This window comes from Schistocerca gregaria, chromosome 6, assembly GCF_023897955.1.
Source record: "Schistocerca gregaria isolate iqSchGreg1 chromosome 6, iqSchGreg1.2, whole genome shotgun sequence".
Lineage (NCBI taxonomy): Eukaryota > Metazoa > Arthropoda > Insecta > Orthoptera > Acrididae > Schistocerca > Schistocerca gregaria.
Window position 1 is genome coordinate 439,182,188 of NC_064925.1, and position 27,980 is coordinate 439,210,167.

At 44.6% G+C, this 27,980-nt stretch overlaps 2 protein-coding genes across 2 annotated transcripts in view; both read left to right on the top strand.

The window, feature by feature from the left end:
- LOC126277983 (dystrobrevin beta) overlaps positions 1-27,980 on the top strand; it is a gene marked incomplete in the record, with an annotated part of 561,627 nt that overhangs the window by 162,886 nt on the left and 370,761 nt on the right.
- LOC126278904 (uncharacterized) overlaps positions 854-27,980 on the top strand; it is a 28,752-nt gene continuing 1,625 nt past the window's right edge. The window contains exons 1-2 of the mRNA XM_049979178.1: positions 854-894; positions 6,632-6,955. Of these exons, the coding sequence (XP_049835135.1) occupies positions 854-894; positions 6,632-6,955 (365 nt within the window). The remainder of the gene's footprint in view (positions 895-6,631; positions 6,956-27,980) is intronic.

Below are 27,980 nucleotides of genomic sequence, written 5' to 3' on the forward strand. Positions count from 1 at the left end.
ACTGATGCAGTTGAGCGCTCCATAAACCAAGTATCATCATCATGATCTCCGAAAGTTTTTGTCCGATTAGTTTGAAATTTTGACACAATGATGAATTCTAATTCGGTCGTGTTTTTAGTTTAAGATTTTTGGTAACATCATTTTCCCTCAAAGTGTACCTTTCCGATTTACTTCAAATTTTTCCACGTTGCTTTAATAAACATGTGAAACGTTGTCAGCAAACAGAAAAGTTGTATTTATAGCTTATGGGTTTATGATTAGAATGCGAATACAGAATCTGAAATTTGAAGTAACAATAAACAAGGTCCAAGGAGGTTTTTTTGGGTGGGGGGAGGGGGGCGGGGCGGGAGTGGTGATGGGCAGAGGTGTAGGAGGAAATAGACATTGAAACGGAAAACTGGACATTTACAGACATAGGGGACAGGAGGAGCTGGAGAGAGGGAGGAGAAGATGGACAAAGAAAGGGGGGGGGGGCTAAGTGATGGACTGAGGGGGGGGGGGGAGGGGGGGAGAGACGGACAGAATTAGGGAAGAGGAGTAGTTTAGGGCGTATATCCAATTCCCATACATACAGTAAAACTTCACTTTTATCAAACGTACTTAAAACACTGTAATATTTTATTCATCTGTATAGAAAAAAAATTGCGGGTAGGTAGTTTTATGGCATGGTGGGATCGGATCATGGATGGGCAGTCATGCCAAGAGCACAGGGTCATCTCTGTACGGCTATACCTATTAGAATGCTCTTTCGTGATGCTCGTTCTCTTGTGTTCGTTCCGATGACAATCAGGCTTAACACCTCTGCGTAACCGGCTCCTGTGTGGGAGTGACCTGGGCGAGTAGAAGTGACAAGATGGAGGCTGAGCGGCAGCCGCGCCGCTGTGCTGCAGTCGGGTAGGCAATACGCCGAGCTGCGCTGCCGCCGTGGCGTTTTGCGATAGCGCCAGCCGCTAGCTGCAGCTGACAGCTCCTCCTTTCAGCCGTAAGCCGTGACGGCCTTTGTAAGGCGGTCGCTAAAGAACAAAGTGCGTGCGCCGCGGTGCCCGGCGGCCTGCCGAACAATAAAATGCGTACCGCACTGTGCGACGGGCTTTCGCACTTCTTGCAGCTCACCTGTCAAGGTGTGGATAGACACGCAGAGCCGACGAGGGCTTAAACATAACAACAAAAGGCCTTCTAGATTGAGATACTCTCTCTGTGCTATGAACCTACAAAAAAAAATAATTGAAAGTACCGATGTAAACAGCTTATTTCCAGAACTTGTTTGCTAACCCGGCCATTATGTTCTGTTATCCCCCTGCACTGTAACATCAGTGTTAGTGTTCGACGCCGCGGACAAGTTTCTGCTCGTCGCGTGGAGTTACCTACGTGACGTTGCGATAGGAGTTGACGATTCGGAAGCTGTAAGAATCTTTTTGCTTTTATAGGAGGGCCTGTGTCCCAAAGAAACCGCTCCCACACTGGGAGGATCCTATCTGTCGTCCCTGCGCTCGTAAATTTCCTCTGTCAAAATTAACACGGATTCCGCAAACAGAGATGTAGAGAAACTTAGCTCGCTCTGTCCTTCTATGAGATCCATAGAGCTGAAGATAACGGCGCTCGGGTTGACAACGTGCTCCTTGACTGCAGGAAGACATTTGACACAGTCCCGCACAGCCGGCTAGTGAAAAAAATACGAGCTTACAGAGTATCCGACAAGATTTGCGACTGGATTCTAGACTTCCTTGCAGGTACAAATCAACACGTCGCTCTTAACGGAACAAAATCGATTGTTGTAAAGGTAATTTCAGAAATACCCAAAGGTAGTGTGATAGGACCGATATATATATATGGTACAGTCTCGGGTGACAGTTGACCCAGGACGGAGATAAATGTGATACATTGTGCATCATAGGAAAAGGAATCCACTACTGCGCAACTACGCTGTTGATGATAAACTGCTGGAAACAGTAGCTGCTGTGAAACATCTTTGAGCGACATTAAGTGGAATGAGCACTTAAAACAAGTAGTAGGAAAAAGAGATTCCAGTTTCAGATTCATGGGAAGAATCTCAAGGAAATGTAACTCACTCGCGAAAGAAGCGACTTAGAGTATTGTTCATCAATATGGGATCCTTGCCAGGTAGGACTGATAGAAGACATAGAAAAGATCCAACGTAGAGCGGAGCGTTTCGTCACGGTATCGTTGAGGCGGCGCGAGAGCGTTACGGATATGTTCTACATACGCCATTGGCACATGTTACAAGAGAGGTCTTGTGCATCGTGGAGAAATTTACTATTGAAATTTCGAGAGAGCGCTTTCCAGGAACAGTCGGTTAACATATTACTTCGTCCCATATAATTCTCGCATAGTGACCATGACGAGAAAATTTGAGAAATTAGAACCAAACAGAAACTTACCGGCAATCATTCTTCCCACGCGCCATTCGAGAGTGGAAGAGGGTAGGAGGGGATCAATTGGTATCAAAAGTACTCGGCATCACACACCAGTAGCTGGCTTGCGGAGTATGATGCACATGTAGATGCAGGTTGGTACTATAACGCGTTTGCGCTCTTTACACGTCGTTAAATCGTAAATCTACATGATTACTCTGCAACTGCTTGGCAGAGGGTTCATCGAACAGCGCGCGAGAAAAACGAACACCTAAACCTTTCTGTTCGAGCTCTGATTTCTAGTATTTTATTTTGATGATCATTCCTACCTATGTAGGTTGGGCTCAACAAAATATTTTCGCGTTCGGAAGAGAAAGTTGGTGACTGAAATTTCGTAAAAAGATCTCGTCGCGACGAAAAACGTCTATGCTGTAATGACTTCCATCCCAACTCGTGTATCATATCTGCCACACTCTCTCCCCTATAACGCGATAATACAAAACGAGCTGCCCTTCTTTGCACCCTCTCGATGTCCTCCGTCAATCCCACCTGGTAAGGATCCCACACCGCGCAGCAATATTCTAACAGAGGACGAACGAGTGTAGTGTAAGCTGTCTCTTTAGTGGACTTGTTGCATCTTCTAAGTGTCCTGCCAATGAAACGCAACCTTTGGCTCGCCTTCCCGACAATATTATCTATGTGGTCCTTCCAACTGAAGTTGTTCGTAATTTTAACACCCAGGTACTTAGTTGAATTGACAGCCTTGAGAATTGTACTGTTAATCGAGTAATCGAATTCCAACGGATTTCTTTTGGAACTCACGTGGATCACCTCACACTTACCGTTATTTAGCGTTAACTGCCACCTGCCTGCCACACCATGCAGCAATCTTTTCTAAATCGCTTTGCAACTGATACTGGTCTTCGGATGACCTTACCAGATGGTAAATTACAGCATCATCTGCGAACAACCTAAGAGAACTGCTCAGATTGTCACCCAGGTCGTTCATATAGATCAGGAACAGCAGAGGTCCCAGGACGCTTCCCTTGGGAACACCAATCGCCATGAAATTTCTTGTAACCTTTCTGAATAACAAAACCTAACTGCTGCACGATACCTAAAATAATTTCTCAGGCATTCAAAATGCCCTAGAAGTTTATTTCTATAACTTCCCATTACAAGCAACCCCCCTATACGTTTGTTTCAAGTATTTAATTAAGAGGTATTTTGTTCTTAAAATATAATTACTTTATGACTTCAGTTTCAGTAATTATTACTTAAGGTTTCTTGGCACTATTATTTTCATCTGTTATGCTGTTAGATTGACACGGGGAATGAACGAAGCTTGTATGTGACGTATTAATCTTGAAATTTGTTAATAATTTATTATTGGCGAGCATGTGAAGCACACTGTGCAGTCGTGCAGTGAGCAACATACGTGTAGTGAAATGCTTATTGGAAAGCAGCCAGTTCAGGTATTTTGCCCGCCGCTGTGTCCGAGCCGTTCTAGGCGCTTCAGTCCGCGACCGCGCTGCTGCTACGGTGGCAGGTTCGAATCCTGCGTCTGGCATGGATGTGTGTGATGTCCTTAGGTTACTTAGGTTCAAGTAGTTCTAAGTTCTAGGGACTGATGACCTAAGATGTTAAGTCCCGTAGTGCTTAGAGCCATTTGAACCAGTTTTGGAAGTTAAGGCATTCTGATCAGAAGGTCTTTACGTAGGCTCTTCAGATACATAAAGATGGGCTTCTTTTGCGTTCAACTGCTTTTCGGAAAGCAGAAATTTGGGTGTATGATGAAAATTAAAATCGTTAATGAGGATTGAACAGGGAGGGGAACTAGCACGTCGTCTGAGAAAAGCTATAAAGCTGCCCGGATCCAGTGTGCTGCAAGCAGTGAGAGAGGAGAAAGATTACACGGTCTGGCAGGGGGACAGACCTGCGCGTACTCGTTGCGACCAGTGCGGATTCAGCTGTAGTAACGTGCTCTAGAGTTCTGTAGAAATGTTCTAATTAGCTTTTTGCTTAGAAGTTGAGTAGTTACGAAACTGATGAGAATTTAAATGTGATTGTAAATGACGATTCTGGAAGATTTCGAAATTACAGTTGAAATTGCGACTTCATGCGGTGGGCTAAAATTCGGCATGGCCTACTGTGCAACCGTATTTCAGAGACTTTAGGTGACTGAATAGTGGTGAATTCACAGCACTGAACGTGCATACTAAACTGAAGAAAATGTTAACTTTCAGTATGTTCATTCACTCAAAGTTGCCGTTCTTAGGAGAGCAGGTCGAGAGTGTTATGCGTAGGCTGGCCGCTAGTGGAGTGACCATGCTGTTTGAATTAACGGAATAATAATAATAAGGTTGGTCAAGTAACTGATTTCACATCAGGAACTGTGTACAAGAGCAGATCCAGTTGCATAATGCGTACTACTGAAGTGATAGTACAGCACATACATTTTATTGAAGAATGTGTTTTATTTAGTAGCTACAGGTGGACCCGATAAAGTTAATCTCTTTCCAGTTATGAGAGATGTATTTTTTGTCCTTCCTGCTGACACGTATAATGCAGCTGTTTTCTAAATCAGCTTTTCCAGGTTGAACAACATTTTACGTCACTTAAGGGCAGGTAGCGGCTCTGGGGAGCTTACTGAGGTAATTCTCGGTGCCACAAGGCCAGGATGGCGCTACTTTGTTTTGAGGAGCATGTTAGTGAAATCACGATGTTGTCTTTGACTCTAAATTCGCTTCATATGAACCTTACACGTAAGACAGCTGGGACGCCTTGGGTCGCCAGCTACCCGCCCGCAAACAGCGACCCGTAATTTGCGGAAATTCTGTGACTTCTGCGTGAACATACGGTGCCGCATGACTGTCAACTAGTACGGATTGTCTGTAATTCTTTTAATCGCCAGAATTACGGAGTTATGGAAAGTTAATAAAAACTTCGGGAAATACACTCTACAATTTTATGTTCTTAAACAATCGAAAAAGGTACTCTTATTTTTCGATGATGACATGCTACTAAAATGTTGTATAGATTGTAATGATTTCCTTCCTGAGTACGCAGTAACCATGTCTGCGAATGATTTCGTCACTACGGCTTACTAAAGGCGCATTTACACTGAGTTTGAAACATGTTCTGCATCTCTGACCGCAACATTGTTCGTGGATAGTACTGGACTACCGATATTCTCAACATGCTGTCAACATCTTTGAACACAACACCTGTGTTTCACGGCTGTGTCGGCACAGATTCCGGCCTGCTACCAGTAAATGCCGCTACACCTGCCAAGTGTTTTTTTTTTTCTTTTTTTTCTGTCTGTAGTGTTGCGCCGGCCGCTGTAGCCGAGCGGTTCCAGGTGCTTCAGTCCGGAACCGCGTGACCGTTACGGTCGCAGGTTCGAATCCTGCCTCAGGCATTGATATGTGTGATGTCCTTAGGTTGGTTAGGTTTAAGTACGTCGGGCATGGGCGTGTATGATGTCCTTAGGTTAGTTAGGTTTAAGTAGTTCTAAGTTCTAGGGGACTGATGACCTCAGATGTTAAGTCCCATAGTGCTCAGACCCATTTGAACCATTTGTAGTGTTGCGTGTTGTCGTTACGAGTTGGATTGAACAAGAAGAAAAATTTACAAATTTTTCACTCGCTGTGAAGAGTGCCTCTGAACTGTTGGGAGTCGTAGTTACCGAAATATTAAACAGAAGCATGACTTTCAACAAAGAAAAAAAGCTTTGTAGCTTGGCGCCAGCAGCAGAGACGTAGGTAAAGATGATTAGGTCTCTCCTTTCCCAATATCGCAGTAACAACAAAACAACAGGATTCGTTACCTGACTTCGGATGAATCTGTCGTCATTAAGTTACGTGAGCTGCCGCCATAGAAAAGGGCGGTGAAAAACAAGAAATTACTTTTTGTTTAGGGTCATGAGGTGTAATATGAGTGCATAAAATTTTCCGGCGGGGCGGCGGTCGGACCTCCCCTCCCACATATTTGCCATGTGATTACCAGTAGCCTCTTTTCATGGTTGGAAGCTACGGTGCCGCTTGCCTTCGGAAAGCTATCAAGTACTTGTCCAATCCATGCCATGTAGAATCGTTGCTCCATTGAAATCCAAAGGTAGACAAACATACTGTTCAATAGATAGTTAGAAAGTTTTGGCTCAACACTGTAGGTAGTGAATGTACAAATTTAACAGCGACAGAGAGGGGGGAGTCCATCGACTGAAGTAAATAGATTAGGGTCCGTTTGCACTTTCCCAGAGGCACACAGTTTGAGACAAGAGTCGGAGCCCAGTCTCGTGTAGTGCGGGGTGCCTGGAGTGTGGAGCGCGCGGTCCCACGGCCCCTGGCCCTGCTGCAGGTCCAGGTACCGCTCCGGCACGTTCCGCCCACGAGCGCCGCTGGAGCCCAGCTGGAGTCTGGAGTCAACAACCTCGGACTGGCTCGGCGCGGCTCGGCGCTGCTCAGCTCCTCCACGCCATGCCGTGGCTGCGCTCTGCCCGCGGGCCTGCCAGGGCCTTGGCGGGCAAACTGCTCGCCCGGAGGTTCCCGCTGCCAGCACCAGCGGCGCGCTGCGACCGAGCGGTACCGTTCCACGTGTACAAAGCGCTGACTGTTAGCAAACGGAAAGCGTTCGTTGTTAGTGTAGTAGTCAGTCCGGAGACTGGGCTCATGCAACTCTGCTTGCCACTGTCTTTTGTGCGCCTTTTCATCTGTGCACAACTGCTGCAACCTACACTCACATGAACCTGTTCACTGTATTCATCTCTCTCTCTCTCTCTCTCTCTCTCTCTCTCTCTCTCTCTCTCTCTCACTCTCTCTCTCTCTCTCAGGGCCGTGCCCTGTCGAAGGAACCAAACAGGAATTTGCCTGGAGCGATTGAGGGAAATTATGGAAAACCTAAATCTGGATGGCCGGACACAGTATTGAACCGTCGTCCCCCCGAATACGAGACCAGTGTGCTAGCCACTGCGCCACCTCGCTCGGTATCGCCTTATGCTGGCGGGCATTGTCTTGTTGAAATGTAAGCCTAGTGTGGCTTGCCATGAAGCGCTACAAAACAGGGTGTAAAATGTCGTCGCCGTACCTCTGTGCTGTAAAGGTGCCACGGATAACGACCAAAGAGGTCGTATGGCGGGCTAGTCAGGTTGGTAAACCACTGCTGTCCAGGGCGTCTCCAGATACATCTTCGGCATGGATTCACATTGGCTGAAGTAGAATTGTCGTCGGTGAGGAGTCCCGTTTCCAATGGAGCCCCGGCGATCAGCAGAGACTTCATTTTTCATCTTAGAGAGCATATTCCTACCAGCTCTAGTTTCTCCTCTTTCACGTAGTCGTACCATAATTGTTTTATTCATTCAATATTAACTGCTTTCACTACGTAGAGGATAACGTCGGAAGCATCACGAGGCTCTCCGCGGACTTGCGATTGCAGGAAGGTTGCTGTTAGAATAGACGGTAGCAAAACGCAGGATGACCTTGCGTGGACACTTGGCGACTGGGAACGGAAAATGAATGGAATTTGATAATCGGTTGTTGTACATGCAAATGTTGTCCATCACATGATTGGGCAAAATCACCATGCTGCCGACTTTCGGAGCCAACATGATCAAAAAACAAGTCTGTATACTGAATACATCGTTCAACTGGCTGTACATTCAGTAAATTTGTTTATCGTATGATACCTTTTCTCCTTCTTCTTCTTCTTCTTCTTACTCCTCCTCCTCCTCCTCCTCCTCCTCCTCCTCGCTTCTTCCTGTTTCTTTGCTGGATCGGCACTGTTATATGGCTTGTGCCAATGTTAGTGATAGCAGGTGACCGGTTGTCCTTCCCGTCGCAATGTATGATAACGATTAGTGAAGCTAATTTTATGTTTAAAGATTCCACATTTTTGTGAAGTTCAGGAAGCAGTAGAACTGTGCTGGTATTTACGACTGTGATGGCGTGTCCTGTGCGTTGCCGTTCGCCAGTAAGAGTACTGCCTGCAAAAGGCAAAGGTTCTCGCGCTTGAAAACCGGCCTGTCACCTACTTACAATGTCAGCTACAGCAAGCTGGCGCTTATCCAGATTAATGCAGGCTGTAGGGGTAACATAAAAACATGGTTTATTCGTTGACTGCAAAATTCGCCTGTTCTTCAATTTTTTTTCGTGCCTCCACTATTTGTAAACTTATCGCATATTCCTGCGAAAGCTTTAGTGCGTATTTGAGTTCTACTGGTGTATAGCTTCTATTATTTTGTATTGTTTTGTCATCAGAATAACACATCTGCATGTGTCATCTTCCTAACTGACGTAAACAGTCCGCAAGTTCACCAACAAGAAATATGATACAGGTTACGGCCAACAATCCGTTTCAGAAATCTGTAAGGGGCTGCCAAAGTACGACCAGAAATCTATTCCTCCTATCGGTGTTTAATAGTATGCTTTCATTTCGTATCAGTAAAGAGCAACAGCTGTAAAGGGGACAGTCCAAAATGAAAACTGAAATAAGTTCCTTTTACTATTAGCTTTGACCTGGAAATTATGGACTTTCACTTGCAAGGGATAGGGAAAGACAGCAAACCACCTGCGGCATGGTGCAAGGGTCGCGTTCCCGGGTTTATCCGAAGATCGAATGAGAAACAACGGAAAAAAAAATCAGATGTGTTCGACGGAGGGACTGAGGCCCACATCGTCGTCCGGCAGTAAGATATGAGTGTATTATGAACGAAAATATTCGTTCTAATTTCACCAGCATACTTCAGGATTCGCTTTTGATGTTTCAAAAATCACCACAAATCAGATAATCCGTTCGATGATGAACTGGAGCTTGCTTTTGTTTTCACAGATAACTATAAAGAGTAAAATTCTTCCCAGAATCATTCCAGATTCTTCTTAAATTTCGTCGTATGGCTGAGTAATTTGTTTATCGAAAGTGGAAATTTAATCTCTTTTTTCCTTCTTTTCGATCACATCGATTTTCTTCCTTGTTCAGTATTAACTTCTGGGTATCCGCTGATTTGAATAAGGTGCCCTTTCACGTTGTGTACTGATGATGAATTAAAATAATTTTTCTAAGTTTAAACGACCGTGCACGCAGTCCTCTTCAGCGGTATGAGGAGCAGGTAAGCTCGTCTCTATAATAACTCATCTGCTCAACATTGTTGATTATCTTTTAGCAAATGAATAGTAATTTAATTTCGCTCTTATAATACGATACACAAGAAAGACGTCCCATAGCGACCATATTTCTTGCCGTCGAAAGCAATATGTAGTAACTACTTACAAGGTGAAGGGGCCTGTTCGTCATTGCCAATTTCGTCGAACTTTATGTTGCAAGGCTTGACCACAAATGAAAGTGACAGAATTGGAGGGGAGCAGCAGATGGCTAAGCGTTAAAAAGTGGCATTATTCGGGTGAGGCATGACCCAATTCGGACTGCGTAATTTTCCCCGGCAGCTGTTGGCGCTACGGAAAGAGTGCAGAATGTTAGTGGAAGAGTCCAGCGATCCAGTCCCTTTCCGGAAACCTTATTTTCAATTTTTGAGTTCCTTACAGTGGAAATAAATCGATATAATGCTCATCAATATGTTTCATTTATTAATATTTCCATGAAAGGTATGAAAAGCAAAGCAAAGAAGAGGAAAGTACAGTGGATGAGTACGTGGCAAAGTACAGGAATGTCGTCGTCATTTCATCCAAATCTTTCTTACAACTATATTGCACAAAAAAATTTCTGTTTCATGTGGTGAAGCCTTACATGCAGAAGAACATATTTCTTATGTTGACTCGTGGCAAGGACGGACAGATGCACAACTACACGACGAGATTTTTCAAGGTGCAGAAATATTGCCGTCACGTACTATTAAAGTAATTCCCCTTCCAAAAGCATTTGCTAGGGCATCCCTACGCCGTCTTTTATAAAAATAGACGTCGCGTAAAAAATTGATCAAAAAACTTCAAAATTGCTATTTTCACACCGAGAGAGAGAAGTAAATCACATCCCGAAAATACATTCTATTGCCAATATTTGGTGAAATTGTGCTTCACGCGTGGTCTGCGTGCACACTGTGTGAAATGAGAACCCTTTATTAATGTAATAAATTTTTTTGTACAGTAGGTTTAAAACAGTCATGTAATTGTAAAAATGCGGCGTTCGTAGCGTGTGCAGGCTGCCAAGAAAATGACTGATTCCCCGGCTTTTACGATAAATAACACACAGCATATCATGAATTATAAAATAATGAAAGTAATTTTTTTTACATGCAGTTCTCACAATCCCTTCTGGGTAATTTATTTCTAATCACAAATTTTTGTTGACCTTTCCTGTCCATGCTGCTTATGAAAATACTGATAAATACAATACAGCTGAGGGAATTAGATTACGAAATGAGACACTTGAAGTAGTAAAGGAGTTTTGCTATTTAGGGAGTAAAATAACTGATGATGGTTGAAGTAGAGAGGATATAAAATGTAGACTGGCAATGGCAAGGAAAGCGTTTCTGAAAAAGAGAAATTTGTTAACATCAAGTTAGATTTAAGTGTCAGGAAGTCGTTTCTGAAAGTATTTGTATGGAGTGTAGCCATGTATGGAAGTGAAACATGGACGATAAATAGTTTGGACAAGAACAGAATAGAAGCTTTCGAAATGTGGTGCTACAGAAGAATGCTGAAGACTAGATGGGTAGATCACGTAACTAATGAGGTATTGAACAGAATTGGGGAGAAGAGGAGTTTGTGCACAACTTTACTAGAAGAAGGGATCGGTTGGTATGACATGTTCTGAGACATCAAGGGATCACAAATTTAGCATTGGAAGGCAGCGTGGAGGGTAAAAATCGTAGAGGGCGACCAAGAGATGAATACACTAAGCAGATTCAGAGGGATGTAGGTTGCAGTAGGTACTGGAGATGAAGCAGCTTGCACAGGATAGAGTTGCATGGAGAGCTGCATCAAACCAGTCTCAGGAGTGAAGACCACAATAACAAACAACAATACACAAGGTGACCAAAGTCATGGAATACCTTATAATATCGCGTCGTACCTTCTTTTGCCCTGACATAGTACAGCAAATCGACGTATCATGGTCTCCACGCGTCGGAGGTGGTCCCCTGCAGAAATATTTATCCATGCTGCCTCTATTGCCGCCCATAATCGCAAAACTGCCGTCCGTGAAGGATTTTTTTGCACTAACTGACCTCTTCATTACGTCCCGGTAAATGTTCGATGGTATTCATGCCGGGCGATCTGGGTAGCCAATTTATTCGCTGGAATTGCCCAGAATGTTCTCCAAACCAACCGCGAACAGTTGTGCCGTGGTAAGATGGCGCACTATCATCTATAAAAATTCCATCACTGTTTGGCAACATGAAGTCCATGAATAGCTGCAGATGAGTTCGAAGTTCCCGAATATAAGCATTTCAGGTTAATGATCGGTTCGTTTGGACCAGAGAACCCAGTCCATTCCATGTAAACACAGCATCATGGAGACACCACCAGCTTGCACAGTGTCTTGTTAGCTGGTTGGATCCACGGCTTTGTGGAGTCTGCGCCACACTCGAACCCCATCATTGGCTCTTCCAAACTGAAGTCGTGGCTCATCTGACCAGACTACGGTTTTCCATTCGTCTAGGGTCCAAGCCCAGGAGAGGCGCTGCAGGCGATATTGTGACTGTTAGCAAAGGCCCTCTCGCCTGTCATCTACTGCCATAGCCCATTAAAACTACATTTCGCCTCACTGTGCTAACGGATACGTCCCAGATTGATTTCTGCGGATATTTAACGCGGTGTTGCTTGTCTGTCGGCACCGACAACTCTACGTGGACGCCACTGCTCTCGGTCATCAAGTGAAGGCTGTCGGCCACTGCGTTCTCCGTAGTGAGAGGTAATGTCTGAAATTTAGTATTCTCGGCACACTCTTGACACTATGGATCTCGGAAGTCCTTAACTACTCGTATTTCCGACATGGAATGTACCAAGCGTCTAGCTCCAACTACCATTCCGCATTCAACTCCGTTAATTCTCGCCGTGCGGCCATAATAACGTCGGAAACCTTTTCACACGAATCGCCTGATTACAAATGGCAGCTCTGCTGACGCACTGCCCTTTCATACCTTGTGCACGTGATACTACCGCCATTTGTATATGTCCATATCGGCATCCCATGACTTGTCACCTCAGTGTTTATTGAACATCATTTCGGTTTTTTTGCAGTATAAGTAACGTATAAATTGAAAACAAAAATAAATTTTCTGCATAGTGATTTCACCCTACGCCCCTGGGATTACTGTGTCATATTCTTTCCGCTGCACCAACCACTGCCTGGAAACTCCGCTCTGATAAATGGCTCATGCCTCTCCCGATCCGCGCAGAAAATGCTGTTTTTTTTCTTCTTCTCTCTCCTCCAAACGCTTGGCAACCTGGAGCTCCCACGTCTCTCACTTCCATATTTGGCCAAACCCTGCATACACCATAAATTTAGTCGAAATCTCTGATGACAAGTAGGCTCCGCCTCCTTGTTAGTCGTATCAGTAGTCACTATATCCTGTAGTAAACTGCATGTGTGTTATTCTTTCTCGGTCATAATGTGTTACAAATTATCATTCGTTTCATTCTAATTTCATTTAGCTTCGTTTCAGGAGTTTTCAGATTTGTGTAACAAATAAACTTCGGCAGAAAATGTATTCCAGAACGTTTTTCTTAAACTGATTAACACGGCTTGTTTTAAGATCTATTACATATTATACGTTTCACCCGCATTAACACGTCACAATAAACGACCTGTGTCTCTTGACATACAGTCAATTAATAACTTGTTCTTTGCTCTACACCAGAAAGTTCGTTTAGAGTGAATAATTAAGTTTTTCGTGTGATTTTAATAATAATAATAATTGCAAGTGGCTCAAGGGCCTGGTGCAAGTCTGTCAGTGTGTGACACCACTTCGGCGATTTTCGTGTATTTTAACAATAAAGTGCGTAGGATATGTTGACCAAGCAGTCTCCGACGGTCGTCGAAAACGTAGAATTGTCCGGCATTTCGAGGGCCCGCCTCAGATGAAAAAGTCTATGCCGCATTATCACTATTCCCATCAACCTAAGATGAAATATAGAAGAAAAACATTTGCTTGAATATAATGAAACGTGAATACAGTAAATACTCACTCAGGACTATAAAACAGCAGTGTCACCAGCTATAGTTCGTGGCACAGCTGACAATAGAACTGCTTAAGAGACCTCTTCCCTTTATAGCTTCTTCCCAAGATTTAAATGATTCACCCGCAGCAGTTACTGTGAATTATACCGCTGGAGTGTGTTGAAGCATGCGAGGGTAAACAAATGCTGACTTGTCAACCCGTAGTATATTTTCGACTCGGGCTTTTGAACCACACCGCTGATGCAGCTACGCACAATTCTTCTCTGGCAGAGTATCTCCATTCCACAACGGAGGCCCCATTTCGTGATCCGCACGTATCCTGGCGTGGCGTGCGCCCCGTAGATACATTACATATGCTGCGGCGGTGCGTGCAGGCCGGCCGTGTTCCCGATGTTCCGCACGTGGCGGTCCCACTCCAGTCGATGGCGAGGAACCCGCAAACCACGTGGCCCGCGCCGCCGTCTCTGTAGTCCTACAGAGGTCTCCCACCACTTTCTCTCTCTCAACTTCCTACACCAAACGCTAAACTGTGCATACATTTTGAGGATGCTACTGCCACGTCTCCTATACAGTTTCCAGTTAGCAGAAACACGGCTGATGTTTGTCTGAACTCTTTGTCACTTGAGTAGTTCTAATTGTACCATAACATATTACTACTTGTCCTTGTTCAATACCGGAGAAAATAAAGGCTCGCAGGTCTCTCTGTCTACATCACACTCCGCAAGCCACCCTAACAGTGTGTAACGGAGGGTACTTCAGGTACTACTGATTCCCCCCTCCCCTTGTGTTCCATTCGCGAATGCTGTGTGAATGATTATCGGCAGGCCTCTGTATTAGCTCTAATTTCACGAATTTTCTTGTTGTGCTCATCTTGGCGAGATGTATGTAGGAGGAAGTACTGTTTGCACAACTCCTCCCGGGACTGCTCTATCGAAATTTCAGTAGTGAACCCCTCCATGACAGATAACGCGCTTCTTGTGACGTCTGCCAACAGTACTCTCGCGTCGACTAAACGATCACGTGACGACATGCGCCTGCCTCTCTCTCTCTCTCTCTCTCTCTCTCTCTCTCTCTCTCTCTCTCTCTCTCTCAGTCGTACCTGGTAAGGATCCCGTACTTACGAACAGTACTCAAGAATCGATCGAACACGCGCCTCGTAAGCCACTTCTTTCGAAGATGAGTTACATTTCCTTAAGATTCTTCCTATGAATCTGGGACTGGCTTTTGTTTTTCATACTATTAGTCTTATGTGGTCATCCCATTTAAGATCGCTCTGGATAGTTAATCCTAGATATTTTACGGCAGATACTGTTTCTAGCAATTTGTTTTTGCGAGCAGTTACTAGTCTTCCTTTTACTTCTATCCATAGCTCACAGAGCAAAGGTTATCAACTTCAGAATAATTCTCCTGAATGCTAAAATGAAATTTTATGAGAGATAGGTACACATACTGTTTTGAGAGATACAGAGAAACAGAACATCGTCCGTATATCTTAAAATGGGAATTGCGGGAAGCAGTCCAGGAGCTCCGTGGAAAGAAAGGAAAGCATTAGGATGTGACAATACCACTGGGACACTGACTGTCTTAGGTACAGATTCAGTAGCCAGATTCACTGATGCAGTAAAGAGAATTTGACCCAGGAATTTGGACCAGAGATCTACTTAAGACCTTTCTAGTACCGTTACCGAAAAATTGCGACCGAAACAATTCAGACACAATACAATTACTTTTATCTGTCACGTTGCAAAGGCTGTAATGAGTGTCATACTAAGGAGAATTGGAAAGAAAATAGGGGAAAATGTTGGAGAAAACTAGTTTGTGTTCAGAGTGGGTAAAGGAACTGGAGATGCTACAGGTTGTCTGAGGATGATTGGTAGTAGAATGATAGAAGCGAACAAGGACGTGTATATTTGTTTTATCGACTGGGAGAAGGCATTCGGTAGAGCCAACTGGATCATAATACTTGGAATTTTAAAGCATGTTGGTACAGATTGGAAAGATATGTCAATAAAGGAAATTTACACTCAGCAGGAAGTTATGAAGTAGGGAAAGAGGAAACTGAAGAGAACAGTATTAGATGAGGTGTAACGTAAGACTGCTCAGTGTCAATGAAGCTGTTGAAGTGGCAGGTAAGGCCATAGAGGACGCAACAGGCATTACATTTCCAGGAGAAAGGATAAAGGCTGTAAAATACGTAGGTGGTCAGGCAGTGATAGCGGAATTTGAAGAGGAGCTACAACACGTGCTGAACAGTATTGAAAGGAGGAGGCGAGGAGTATGGTATGGAGATACTCATAGGAAAGACAAAAATGATGAAAATAAAGAAGGAAGCGCCAGTACACAAATTCTTAGGTGGACGAAAGATAATACAGTTAAAGTACTTTATATGGAACGGAAGCTGCACAGAAGGAACTAGAAGAAGAATATCTAAGGGTAGAGACCATTTAGAAAAGGCCAGGCAGTTACTAACAGCTAGAATAACTCCTTGGGGAGTAGGAAAAGATTTTATAAATGTTATATCTGAAGTCTGCTGTGACATAGCAGCAAAACGTGGACGGTTAAAAAGAAAGAAGAAAAAATTTAGAAAGTTTTGAAATGTGGCTGTGGAGAAGAATCTGATGTGGACAGGCAAATTTAAGAATGAAGAAGTCATGAAAAAATAGGATGAAAAAGATCGTTGGAAGTGATCAGAAAGAGGAAAAATCTTGGCTGTGACATACACTGCATAGGAATTGTCTACAACAAGGAGTTATAGAGGCGAGACTGAAAGAAACGAGATGGAAAGGTAGGAAGAGAATTGTAATGATGGATGGCATTAGAAATGGACTTATATGCTGGTACAAACAGATGTTTCCACGTGAAGACCGTCACCCACCGCTACAAATCAAAACTGGCACTATACAATGACACTGAACTTTTAATTTCGCAATGGGAACCCTGCATTGGTCGCTCTTTGGCACAGTCAGCATGAAAGATGAAATGGATACAACAGTTTGGCTTAGGTGCCTATACTCAAAAGCTGCCGAGAAAATAAGGATCGAAGTCGGATCAAGGCGTGTATTTTGTCATTTCTACTTCTCATTTACCTTCGCTTTGCGGTGAGAACAGTGCACTTCTGTAACCGGTGAATGTAACGCTTCCTCAGTCGCTAAAGTATACGTCGCAGGGTTCATATAATGGCATAGATTTTTGTGGAGTACTTTTTAAATGAACACCTCGGTATTCAGGTTTATCGACGAACACCCTCTCAGTGCGACAATAATGTACAGAAACGGTGAATTTGATCCACAATCAATTAAATGCCCTTTCGAGAAAAATGTTTAGATGTGCGTGATTTACCGCGAAATTATCGCCAGATCACTGTGTACTAGTATTTAGGAACGTCAGCGAGGTTGCTTTTCTTAATCATACTCATATTAAAAAATGTGACTAGGCCGTTTGTGCCCACGCACGTTACTAATGCTGCTCCGAATATTTGCAGCTACTTACTTAGCTACCTTTAATAATATTTGATTTTTGCAGCATTTTTAATTTTTCTGTTCTGTTAATTGACAAATACTACCAAATTTTCAATTATTTTTCTAATTTCATATATTAATCATTATTATGCCACAATTAAAATTTTTTCTTTGAATTGTACAAACGGTTACAAAGGATAAAAAAACTAAAAATGCCTTTATTATATATACCTGAAGATACACTCCTTTCAGCACATTTTAGATGGCGCCATATGTCTCTGGAATTATTTTGCCAAGATCTTGGGGTGATATTATGGTGGAATATTTGAGAGATTCGGGCGATCGACCTGTTGCTAGAAACCTCAGAGTAGCTGTCAGTCTTTTATGGGCAGAAATAGGTCTCACAACTGTATTTTTCCTTTGTACTAAGGGAGTCACAAGCGGCAATAGTTTTTGGACCACGTCTTCATTCATCCGCAAATAATAACGGTAATCTGAAGGATCTGAACCCAACACTCTTACTAATCTCTGAAGAGTAGGAGGGGGGGGGGGGGGGGACCGGCATTACGTGAAAATACCTGTCGGCCAGGAGTGCTTGGAGTTACCTCGCCGGAAGCAGTAATCGATTTGTTTTGGTGGTTACCTTGCGCATCAGTTGTATATATATATATATATATATATATATATATATATATATATATATCGCTGAGGCACACAAGCCTCCCCGCCAACGGCATAGTCCATGGGGGACGTTTTAATCAAATATGATTAAAACGTCCCCCATGGACCATGCCGTTGGCGGGGAGGCTTGTGTGCCTCAGCGATACAGATGGCCGTACCGTAGGTGCAACCAAAACGGAGGGGTATCTGTTGAGAGGCCAGACAAACGTGTGGTTCCTGAAGAGGGGCAGCAGCCTTTTCAGTAGTTGCAGGGGCAACAGTCTGGATGATTGACTGATCTGGCCTTGAAACACTTACCAAAACGGCCTTGCTGTGCTGGTACTGCGAACGGCTGAAAGCAAGGGGAAACTATAGCCGTAATTTTTCCCGAGGGCATGCAGCTTTACTGCTTAAAACGTACTGCAGGCCAGAAAGCTCTCACGAAATGCGTTTTACGTTTCTTGACAATACATATTTATTCAGTTTCTCTTCACCGTTTCAGATAACTATTTTATTTTTATTAGGAGATTTTGTATTAGACGTTGTATTGCACACATTAATTTGGTTAATTTCTTCTCGACTTTTGAGATAGATTCATTTTCGCAAATTGCAATCTTTTCAAGAACATAAGTTACAACATGAACAGAGATACGTAAATACGGGTACAATCTTTTGAACATGTATGTGAGTTTATCGGCAGAACGCAAAAAAGAAGAGATATAAGAAACATTCATAAAACAATGGCAGTAGCGATTCCGGCATATGAGATTAAGACAGAGACTCTTGGTTCTGGGATAAATGTTCACGAGATACAAACGGAATTAACGGTTATTATAATTGAAACAAAACTGTAAGAAAGTAGGAAGATATGGGAATACCAATAGAATTTGAGAGAGAATTTCGAAACTGATACATTGGTACAGATCCGAAGAGCGATCATATGTAGGGAGACTTGGGATAAAGTTGGGAACAGTTCTGTGGATGAAGCTGGAACAGGCTGTACTTTTCATGTCCGTGAAGATTTAAACAAGTTGTTTCCAAAAAATTGCTGGTGAAATGACATTGTTATTAACTTTATAAAAAAGATCTTCAGGTTTATCTTCATGGAACATCCACCTCTGTTGACATTCATCGTCAGTGACACGATTTGCTACAGTTGTAAAATTATTTACTGAAAGGGAAGCATAACCCGATTTCTTGACCGTGCCCAGTCTTCACGTCCGTATAACATTTTACAATTGTAGCGCATGTTATCTTCAGGAATCTGGCGTGCATGGCTCATACTGCAGGGGCACTGCCGTAGGTGACTTGGATCGTGTACCTCGCCACTCTTGCTGAGAAAATTTGCCTCATCCGGGACAAGGCCCACTCCTGCGTGCTGGTCTCGCAGCGCGGCACTCCCATCCTCATCGTGTTCAGATTTCTGTATGCACGGTGTGGGAGCTCACTGCTAGAGCCTCTTTTGTTGTGAATATAGCCTGGTCTCCGTTTCTATCCTCTCATCTTTCCACCGAGCATAGGCACCTTCAAGGACACTTCATGGACACTTCATGAAGCTTTTTCTAACAGCGCATGGTTCTCTCAGTTGGCTGCGATCCAAGCAGCGGATGGCGAAGTTGGTTTCCATCTTAAGCCTATTCGCGCAGGATGCAAAGTTCCGGCATACGTGACGGACTGAAGTGGTTGTTCTGGTAGAGATCTTGCTATTTCTCTGCTACATATTTCACAGATAGTCTTCTGACCTACTCCCTGACCGTATGCATCTGCTCGAAACTCGCCACGATAGGACAATGAACTTGTCTTACTCATCGGGCTGCGATGGTATTCTCAATATCTTTAAATCAATTTCCTCGCTAAAGCGTTTCCAGTTCGATGTTTAAGTTGAACCACCCCACCCTCTCACATCTCCGTGCTGTGCTGTGGCAGCTAAAATCTGCCAGGATGAGATTCACGTCATCGTAATTGTAAACGGATTGTTTCTGGACGGTGTAGTGCCGCGACGTATTCAGGGAGGCAATACATTACTGCATCGTCTCTCTCTGACACCGAAGCAGAGATGATTGTGCGACCACACCTTGCTGGGACATGCTACCATCTAGATCGCCACAATCTCTGTAGGAGCCGCGCGGTTTGAGGCACTATTCACGTATTGCGCGGGCCCTCTCCAAGTCCTTCCTAGTGTGTGTGTGTGTGTGTGTGTGTGTGTGTGTGTGTGTGTGTGTGTGTGTGGTGTTCTTAGCAAAAGTTGGTTTAAGTAGTGTATCAGTCGATGACCTCAGCAGTTTGGTAACTTAGGAACACACACACACACACACACACACACACACACACACACACAGAGAGAGAGAGAGAGAGAGAGAGAGAGAGAGAGAGAGAGAGAGAGAGAGAGACTGACTATGTAGGATGGTTTCCACACCAGAGATGTTGACTCTTTGATGTTTCCCTGCTCCTCTCCTACACTATGAATGATATATTCGTATTTTTTTGCATATTAAAATTTCCTTATTACTAGATAATCTCACTATACTAACTGATATCGTCACGAGGTCTAGAAGGGTCTGTTGTGGTTTATTCTGTTAATTCATCGTCATCATTTTAAATCCTTTACTGGTTGTGGAGGGATCATCTGCTGGCACGAGGACGATAAAAATCATACCTTTTGATAGAGGTGGGAAATTAAATGAAGGTACAAAAACACGAACACCTACAGATAAATTTCAAATCTTGAAAGTGCTGTTTAGAAAAAAAGAAAAGCCGAGATAAAATTAAGCTAGTGTATACTTGCAGTACAAGCTACATTCCAGCTCCTACTGACGACGACAAAAATGAAACATTTTTCATTACAACAAGAAGAAAGAGACAGACAGTGCCCATAAACACAACGGATTTATTCCCGATAAAGACCACATGTCGTGAAGGTGCTTTCAAATCTGTAGTATATTTTAGTAAAAAACTGGTTATAATATATTAAAAAGAGTCCGCCTTGTTGCAAAAACACAATTTTCGTCTTGTTTAATCCCGAAACTTATTTCACCACAATTGCGGCGTCCCAGTGTGTTTTCCTTACGTTTCTTCTTTTATTTTAAAAAAATTATGGGCGCACTGTGCTTTCCAACTGAAATCAGTCACAAATCTGAATTAATGCAGCTTGTTTGACTTGTTCTTCGATTTCACTTGCCTGGGAAATGTGTTGTTGTTTTTGTATTTAAAATTGCATTTTGTCGTGAACGTTGGTGGATTGCAGATGATGTTACGGTGCTGTGGCTTAGGCACACTTTCCATTGCACAGTTTACATTATTGCAAGAAGGCGTCCCCGTTTTAATTCGTCTACAAGCGCGGTAACGGAGCATAATATTCCATTACGGTAACAACAATCCGCTGCGGATCAGTTAATAATAAGAGGGGGGACGTAGACGTTAAACTGGACCAAATCAAGTGCCGGAGCGTAGCACGCGTACGTGCTGGCTGTGGGTCATGGTGCGGTTGGCGGGCGAGGTCGGATGCGCCCCTCTACGCCCCCCAGCGACACATTGTCTTAGTCGGTAGCCCGCGACCGGAGGCACGCGGAACAGCGATGAGGTCGTGACGGGAATGCTGTTTTGCTTCCACCCGCTTCCCCTCCCCGCTGTTGTGTAACGGGCTTGGTGCCTCTCACCCAGCTCTTAGCGGAGTACTTGCGGCGTTTTCTTCCTTTTTTTTCCGCCCACGTGGCCTTCTACTAACGCATACTCTACGACGCTGCTCGCTGCAGCCTGCAGACTTTCCCGGTATTGTAGAACCATAAAAGTTCGTGACGGTGCACTTCCGCTCCTCAAGACCAGTGGTTTTGAGGTCAGTGTGTGAAGGAGCCGGCCAGAAGAACCCGTTGTACATGTGGCTGAGCTGTTTCGTGCTGCGTCATTCTAGTATGCATTTGGGCCGTGCCGTTTTACGTACAGCAAATCCCGCTCAGACAGCAGCTTCCCTGCGATTGTATAACGGCCCGACCCGCAGACGTAACAACGTTCTGAATGCCATTCATAGGAGTGTAGCTCCCATAACATAGATTTTCTGTGCAGCCGACCTCTGAGAAGATCGGCTTGAGTTCTGGAGAATTATAGGAACACGCGAGTTTAGATAGCGTCTTAAAAGGACATTACAAAATGGAGTTCAACAAAAGTCAAACGAGATCAATGGAATGGAATTAAATCACGTGATGCACAGGAAATTAGATTATGCAATAAGACACTAAAGTAGTGGAAGAGTTTTACTATTTGGGTAGCAAAGTAACTGATAGTCGAAATAGAGAGCATATAAAATACAGATTGCAAATGGCGACGAAAGCGCTTCTGAAAAAAATAGAGGTTTGTTGATATCGAATTAATATTTCCGAGTTAAAAAGTGTTAACAAATATTTTTTTTAAGAATATTCTTATATGGATGTAAGTAAACATGGGCGGTAAACAGTTCAGACATGAACTGAACAGCAGGTTTTGAAATGTGGCGCAACGGAAGAATATTGAAGATTAAGTGCGTGAATCGAGTAAGTATTGCAAGAGGTCTTGACTGAATTAAGGAGAAAAGAAATTTATGACGCCACAGGACTAAAATATGGCATCGGTTATGGAACACATTCTAAGGCATCAAGAAATAGTCAGTTTGGTGTTAGAAGAATGTGCAGGAGGAGGAGGAGGAGGAAGGGGGGTAAAAATTGTAGAAGTAAACCAAGGCTTATGCAGAAGCTTGCACATGAAAAACAGGCGTGGAGAGCTGCACCAAACAGCAATGTCTCTCGTTCTGTCAGAGCAGTTTCACACATGCGATGTTCACATACTATATAGTGTGTGGAAAGTGATGAAAAATTTTGGTACCTCTTTCGCGACGTTATACTTTTCTGTCGACTCGTCTTGTGTGTACCTGCCACCCTCTTATGACCCGTCGCCCTGGTAGTGCCTTACTGCGACAGTCGGTCGGTGCTACAGAGAACACTTCCTCAGTTTATTGTTAGTGCTCTGCCACGTTTACTGGTTGTTCCAGTCGTGAAAAAATGGGTCCAGTTTAGCAGATACACAAAATAATACGTACACTATGAATATCTGTGAGGGGGGTATGCGGTTAAATTCTTTCACTCACCTAAGCCGTCCTGATTTCTTCCTGTTCCGTTGATTCAAAGTATTATCACTTAAGCAAAATACATAAGGAGTACCTATTGAAACGTACAGCTGATTTATTTTGTGCAAGTGTTGCCCCTCAGCTCACAAGTGTTTGAAGGAAAAAAAAAGACAGAACCTCCAAGCGCTGCTGATAAAATAAATCTTAATTAAATGCCAGTTTCGATGATGGTATGTTCAGGTATCATAAAACTGTATAGGGTAATCCTACCTAACTGCGTATCATACTTCATTTCACAATATCACACACATCCTTTGTCCTCAAGTAAAGTAGGCCTTTACACACAGTTCTAATTGACCTCAAAAATGCAAGTAATGTCTTCACACGGGAGATTCTTGGTGGAAATGAACGTTGTGTGCGGAACAGGTAGCTGACCCTTTCTTGTGTGGAGGGAAATAAGTCGCTTCTTGCGCTGATCCTATAAGTTCATTATGGTAAGTTGTTCACGTAATTAGACACACTTATATGCAGTCGTATTACCGATGGCACTTACTTATAATCTAAGTCATCATAGTTGGATTTGATTGCCTCATTACTGAATCATTCGCTTAGGGGAAACGACAACAGCTCTTAAGTTTTGTGTCCATTTGAGAAACAATGGCTCCATCTCTAAGCAAATGTGCGAAGAAGGACAAGCCAGTAATGAGTTGTGTGTTCCGGAGAAGATATTGCTGCTGTTCCACTGGTGACATCCGTGGTCAACTTCAGAAAGTTTTGGGAAAAAAATGGTCGATGCACAAAGCTGCTACATATTTTTCCATTCCATGGAGTACTTCACAAGACTACGACTTCAGCACAGTGGATAGCCGTTTGCCCTCTAGAGTGAACTGGAAGTTACGTTAGTTAATTTCTGTATACAAATGCAGGAAATAGGGTTTGGCCTCAGCGTTTACCGACTGCTCCACTAACCAATTTAGCACGCCGGCGGTTCTAGGCTCTTCAGTCCTGAAACCGCGCTGCTGCTACTGTCGCAGGTTCGAATCCTGTCTCGTGGCAAGGTCTACATTGGTACTACGAAAAGAAGTGTGAATTCTAGGGTAAAGGAGCATAAAAGTCTTTTCCGACTGGGAAAAATATATAAATCGGCCATTGCGGAACATGCACTTCAGTCAGATGACCATGTAGTTAAGTTTTCTGAAACTACAGTTTTAAGTGCTACAACTAACTACTATCCACGACTGTATAGGGAGGCTATTGAAATTTATAAACATGAAGATAATTTTAATGGAAAAGAAGAGTCCTTGAAATTAAGCGAGATATGGGCAGTGGCGTTACGGAATCGATAAGTGATTTACACACGCGAGACAGATACAAGAACCTAATTATGACAGAGATCTAAGGTAACTAGAAAAGTGCATTTTATTATTGACTTTATAATGCGTTTTACTATTGATGGCAGTGGCGGAGGATGGTTTTAATTTTAGTTTGACGCCCACAGTAAGAACACTGTCGTACAGACTGCACTAAATATTTTTGTGATCTCTGAAGTTTCATTAGCGCTCTTGGCGGTTGCGATATCACTTTTTCGTACAGCTATGCAGTGTTTAATGCACGAATTTTGTAGATTGCCACATGAAAGTAGACTTCGCGATGGAAAGTCACTGGTCAGGAGTGCTAGTTCTCAGAGGTTCGCAGGAGAGGTTCTGTAAAGTTTGGAAGGTAGGAGGCAGAAGTAAAGCTGTTATGACGGGGCGTGAGTCGTGCTTTAGTAGCCTCGGTTGGTAGAACAGTTGCCAGCGAAAGGCAAAGGTCCCGGTCGGTATACAGTTTTAATCTGCCGTGAAGTTTAATATCAGCACAAACTCCGCTGCAGAGTGAAAATCTGATGCTGGAGTCACTGATCAGTTTACACCCGTTGCAGCTTGTTCCTAATTTGCTTCAGCAACTTTCTGTTAATTGCTTTTTACATCACAGTTAGTACAACTACTTCATATTTATGAATGAAAAGTACATCTCTAAAAAAATGTTTTCTGAAACGTTTCCAAAATGAGAAACAGTAGATAAAGAAACATTTGACATACCTTATTTATTATATATGATTTCGACCCATCATTCAAAGGCGCGTCAAGTATTCCTCCAATCTACATTACTTTGACACCTCATTTTACAAAGCATCTGACAGGCTTTTTCAGTTTTTTTTGTTAGTTCCAAGTTTAAATAGCATGACATTGTTATTGACACCCCCATTTCATTTCTTAGTTCCTTCCGTTCTCGAAAACGTTCTGAATTCAGTAAATGATTCGAAACCATCACAGTAATGTAACTTTTTATGCGGAAAATAACTAGGCCTTCAAAAGATAACCTTTTAGATACGTCATTTGTATTCCTAGTTCCTGCTGCTATTGAAAAGTTATATATTTAGTACTTCATTCGAAGGAAGACATTTGAGAAATCACATATAATATCATTGCAACTTTTTGAACATAAAATAGCTGTGCCTCGGATAAATGAACTTTTTGATACTTCTTTAAAATAGCCAGTAGCAGTTGTCTGTGAATATTTCAAGATTTCCTCAGATCATACTGTTTTTTTAATTACTTGTATTATTTCGAAAGCAAAATAAACATTTTTTCAAAACTAGAACTTACGCTGGTTAATTTGATATCCTTTCGTCGATTTCGCACTCTTCGTCTGGCTGTGAAAAATTCGACCAAGAACCCATTGTGTATTTATAGGGATCTTGATTTATCTCCGCACAAACATATGACGAAATTATTTTAGATGTTCTATGGCATTAATTTTTTTAGTTCCTTGATTTTCGGCTTAAAAAGTCATCATCAAATTGTCATCAGGGAGGATATGGAACTGATGAAAACCTTTAAAGGAAAACGAAATCACCACGCTCATAGTGAGATACAGAAGCAGAATAAATTTCATTTTTCACATTCCTCCCCCCTCATTCGACTACAGCGTTCTAAAATTTCTGGAGGCATTTTGTTTATTTCAGATATAACGGGAATTTTGTCGAGTGTGTACATGTAGCAAACATTTCGTATGCCGTGAAGCCAACGAAACAGCTATCGACGTACAAAAACTCTTACTAAATCTGAACTGTCACAGCAGACGCGAGTATTTGAAGAAAGGCGCGACCCTCAGAATCGCACCAGACGTTGCTCCCGACAGCGTGTCTGCAACGCCCGCCCCCCTGCCAATGTCGTCCGACCCCATATTCGACACCCCATATTCTACTGGCGCGTCTCTTACTGTCTTCCGACAGATTTGATGCGACCCCACTACGACTTCGTCTCCTGTGCCAACCCCTTCATCTCAGAGTAGTGCTTACACCCAACGACCAAAGTTATTTGTTGTGTGTTCCAATATCTGTCTTCTACTAGCCCCTTCTTCCTCTGTCTCGCCCAGTCCCGGCCCTTCTTTCCTCTGTCTCGCCCAGTCCCCTTCTTCCTCTGTCTCGCCCAGTCCCCTTCTTCCTCTTGTCTCGCCCAGTCCCCTTCTTCCCTTGTCTCGCCCAGTCCCCTTCTTCCTCTGTCTCGCCCAGTCCCCTTCTTCCTCTAGTCTCGCCCAGTCCCCTCCTTCTTCCTCTGTCTCTCGCCCAGTCCCCTTCTTCCCTCTGTCTTCGCCCAGTCCCCTTCTTCCTCTGTCTCGCCCAGTCCCCCGTCTTCTCTCTGTCTCGCCCAGTCCCCTTCTTCCTCTGTCTCGCCCAGTCCCCTTCTTCCTCTGTCTCGCCCAGCTCCCCTTCTTCCTCTGTCTCGCCCAGTCCCCTTCTTCCTCTGTCTCGCCCAGTCCCTCTTCCGTTCGCCCAGTCCCCTTCTTCCTCTGTCTCGCCCAGTCCCCTTCTTCCTCTGTCTCGCCCAGTCCCCTTCTTCCTCTGTCTCGCCCAGTCCCCTTCTTCCTCTGTCTCGCCCAGTCCCCTTCTTCCTCTGTCTCGCCCAGTCCCCTTCTTCCTCTGTCTCGCCCAGTCCCCTTCTTCCTCTGTCTCGCCCATCCCCTTCTTCCTCTGTCTCGCCCAAGTCCCCTTCTTCCTCTGTCTCGCCCAGTCCCCTTCTTTCCTCTGTCTCGCCCAGTCCCCTTCTTCCTCTGTCTCGCCCAGTCCCCTTCTTCCTCTGTCTCGCCCAGTCCCCTTCTTCCTCTGTCTCGCCCAGTCCCCCTTCTTCCCTCTGTCTCGCCCAGTCCCCTTCTTCCTCTGTCTCGCCCAGTCCCCTTCTTCCTCTGTCTCGCCCAGTCCCCTTCGTCCTCTGTCTCCGCCCAGTCCCCTTCTCCCTCTGTCTCGCCCAGTCCCCTTCTCCCTCTGTCTCGCCCAGTCCCCTTCTCCCTCTGTCTCGCCCAGTCCCCTTCTCCCTCTGTCCTCGCCCAGTCCCCTTCTCCCTCTGTCTCGCCCAGTCCCCCGTCTTCCTCTGTCTTCGCCCAGTCCCCGTCTTCCTCTGTCTCGCCCAGCTCCCCGTCTTCCTCTGTCTCGCCAGTCCCCCGTCTTCCTCTGCCTCGCCCAGTTCCCCGTCTTCCCTCTGTCTCGCCCAGTCCCCGTCTTCCTCTGTCTCGCCCAGTCCCCGTCTTCCTCTGTCTCGCCCAGTCCCCGTCTTCCTCTGTCTCGCCAGTCCCCGTCTTCCTCTGTCTCGCCCAGTCCCCGTCTTCCTCTGTCTCGCCCAGTCCCCGTCTTCCCTCTGTCTCGCCCAGTCCCCGTCTTCCTCTGTCTCGCCCAGTCCCCGTCTTCCTCTGTCTCGCCCAGTCCCCGTCTTCCTCTGTCTCGCCCAGTCCCCGTCTTCCTCTGTCTCGCCCAGTCCCCGTCTTCCTCTGTCTCGCCCAGTCCCCGTCTTCCTCTGTCTCGCCCAGTCCCCGTCTTCCTCTGTCTCGCCCAGTCCCCGTCTCCCTCTGTCTCGTCCAGTCCCCGTCTCCCTCTGTCTCGCCCAGTCCCCGTCTCCCTCTGTCTCGCCCAGTCCCCGTCTCCCTCTGTCTCGCCCCAGTCCCCGTCTCCCTCTGTCTCGCCCAGTCCCCGTCTCCCTCTGTCTCGCCCAGCTCTCCCCGTCTCCCTCTGTCTCGCCCAGTCCCCGTCTCCCTCTGTCTCGCCCAGGTCCCCGTCTCCCTCTGTCTCGCCCAGTCCCCGTCTCCCTCTGTCTCGCCCAGTCCCCGTCTCCCTCTGTCTCGCCCAGTCCCCGTCTCCCTCTGTCTCGCCCAGTCCCCGTCTCCCTCTGTCTCGCCCAGTCCCCGTCTCCCTCTGTCTCGCCAGTCCCCCGTCTCCCTCTGTCTCGCCCAGTC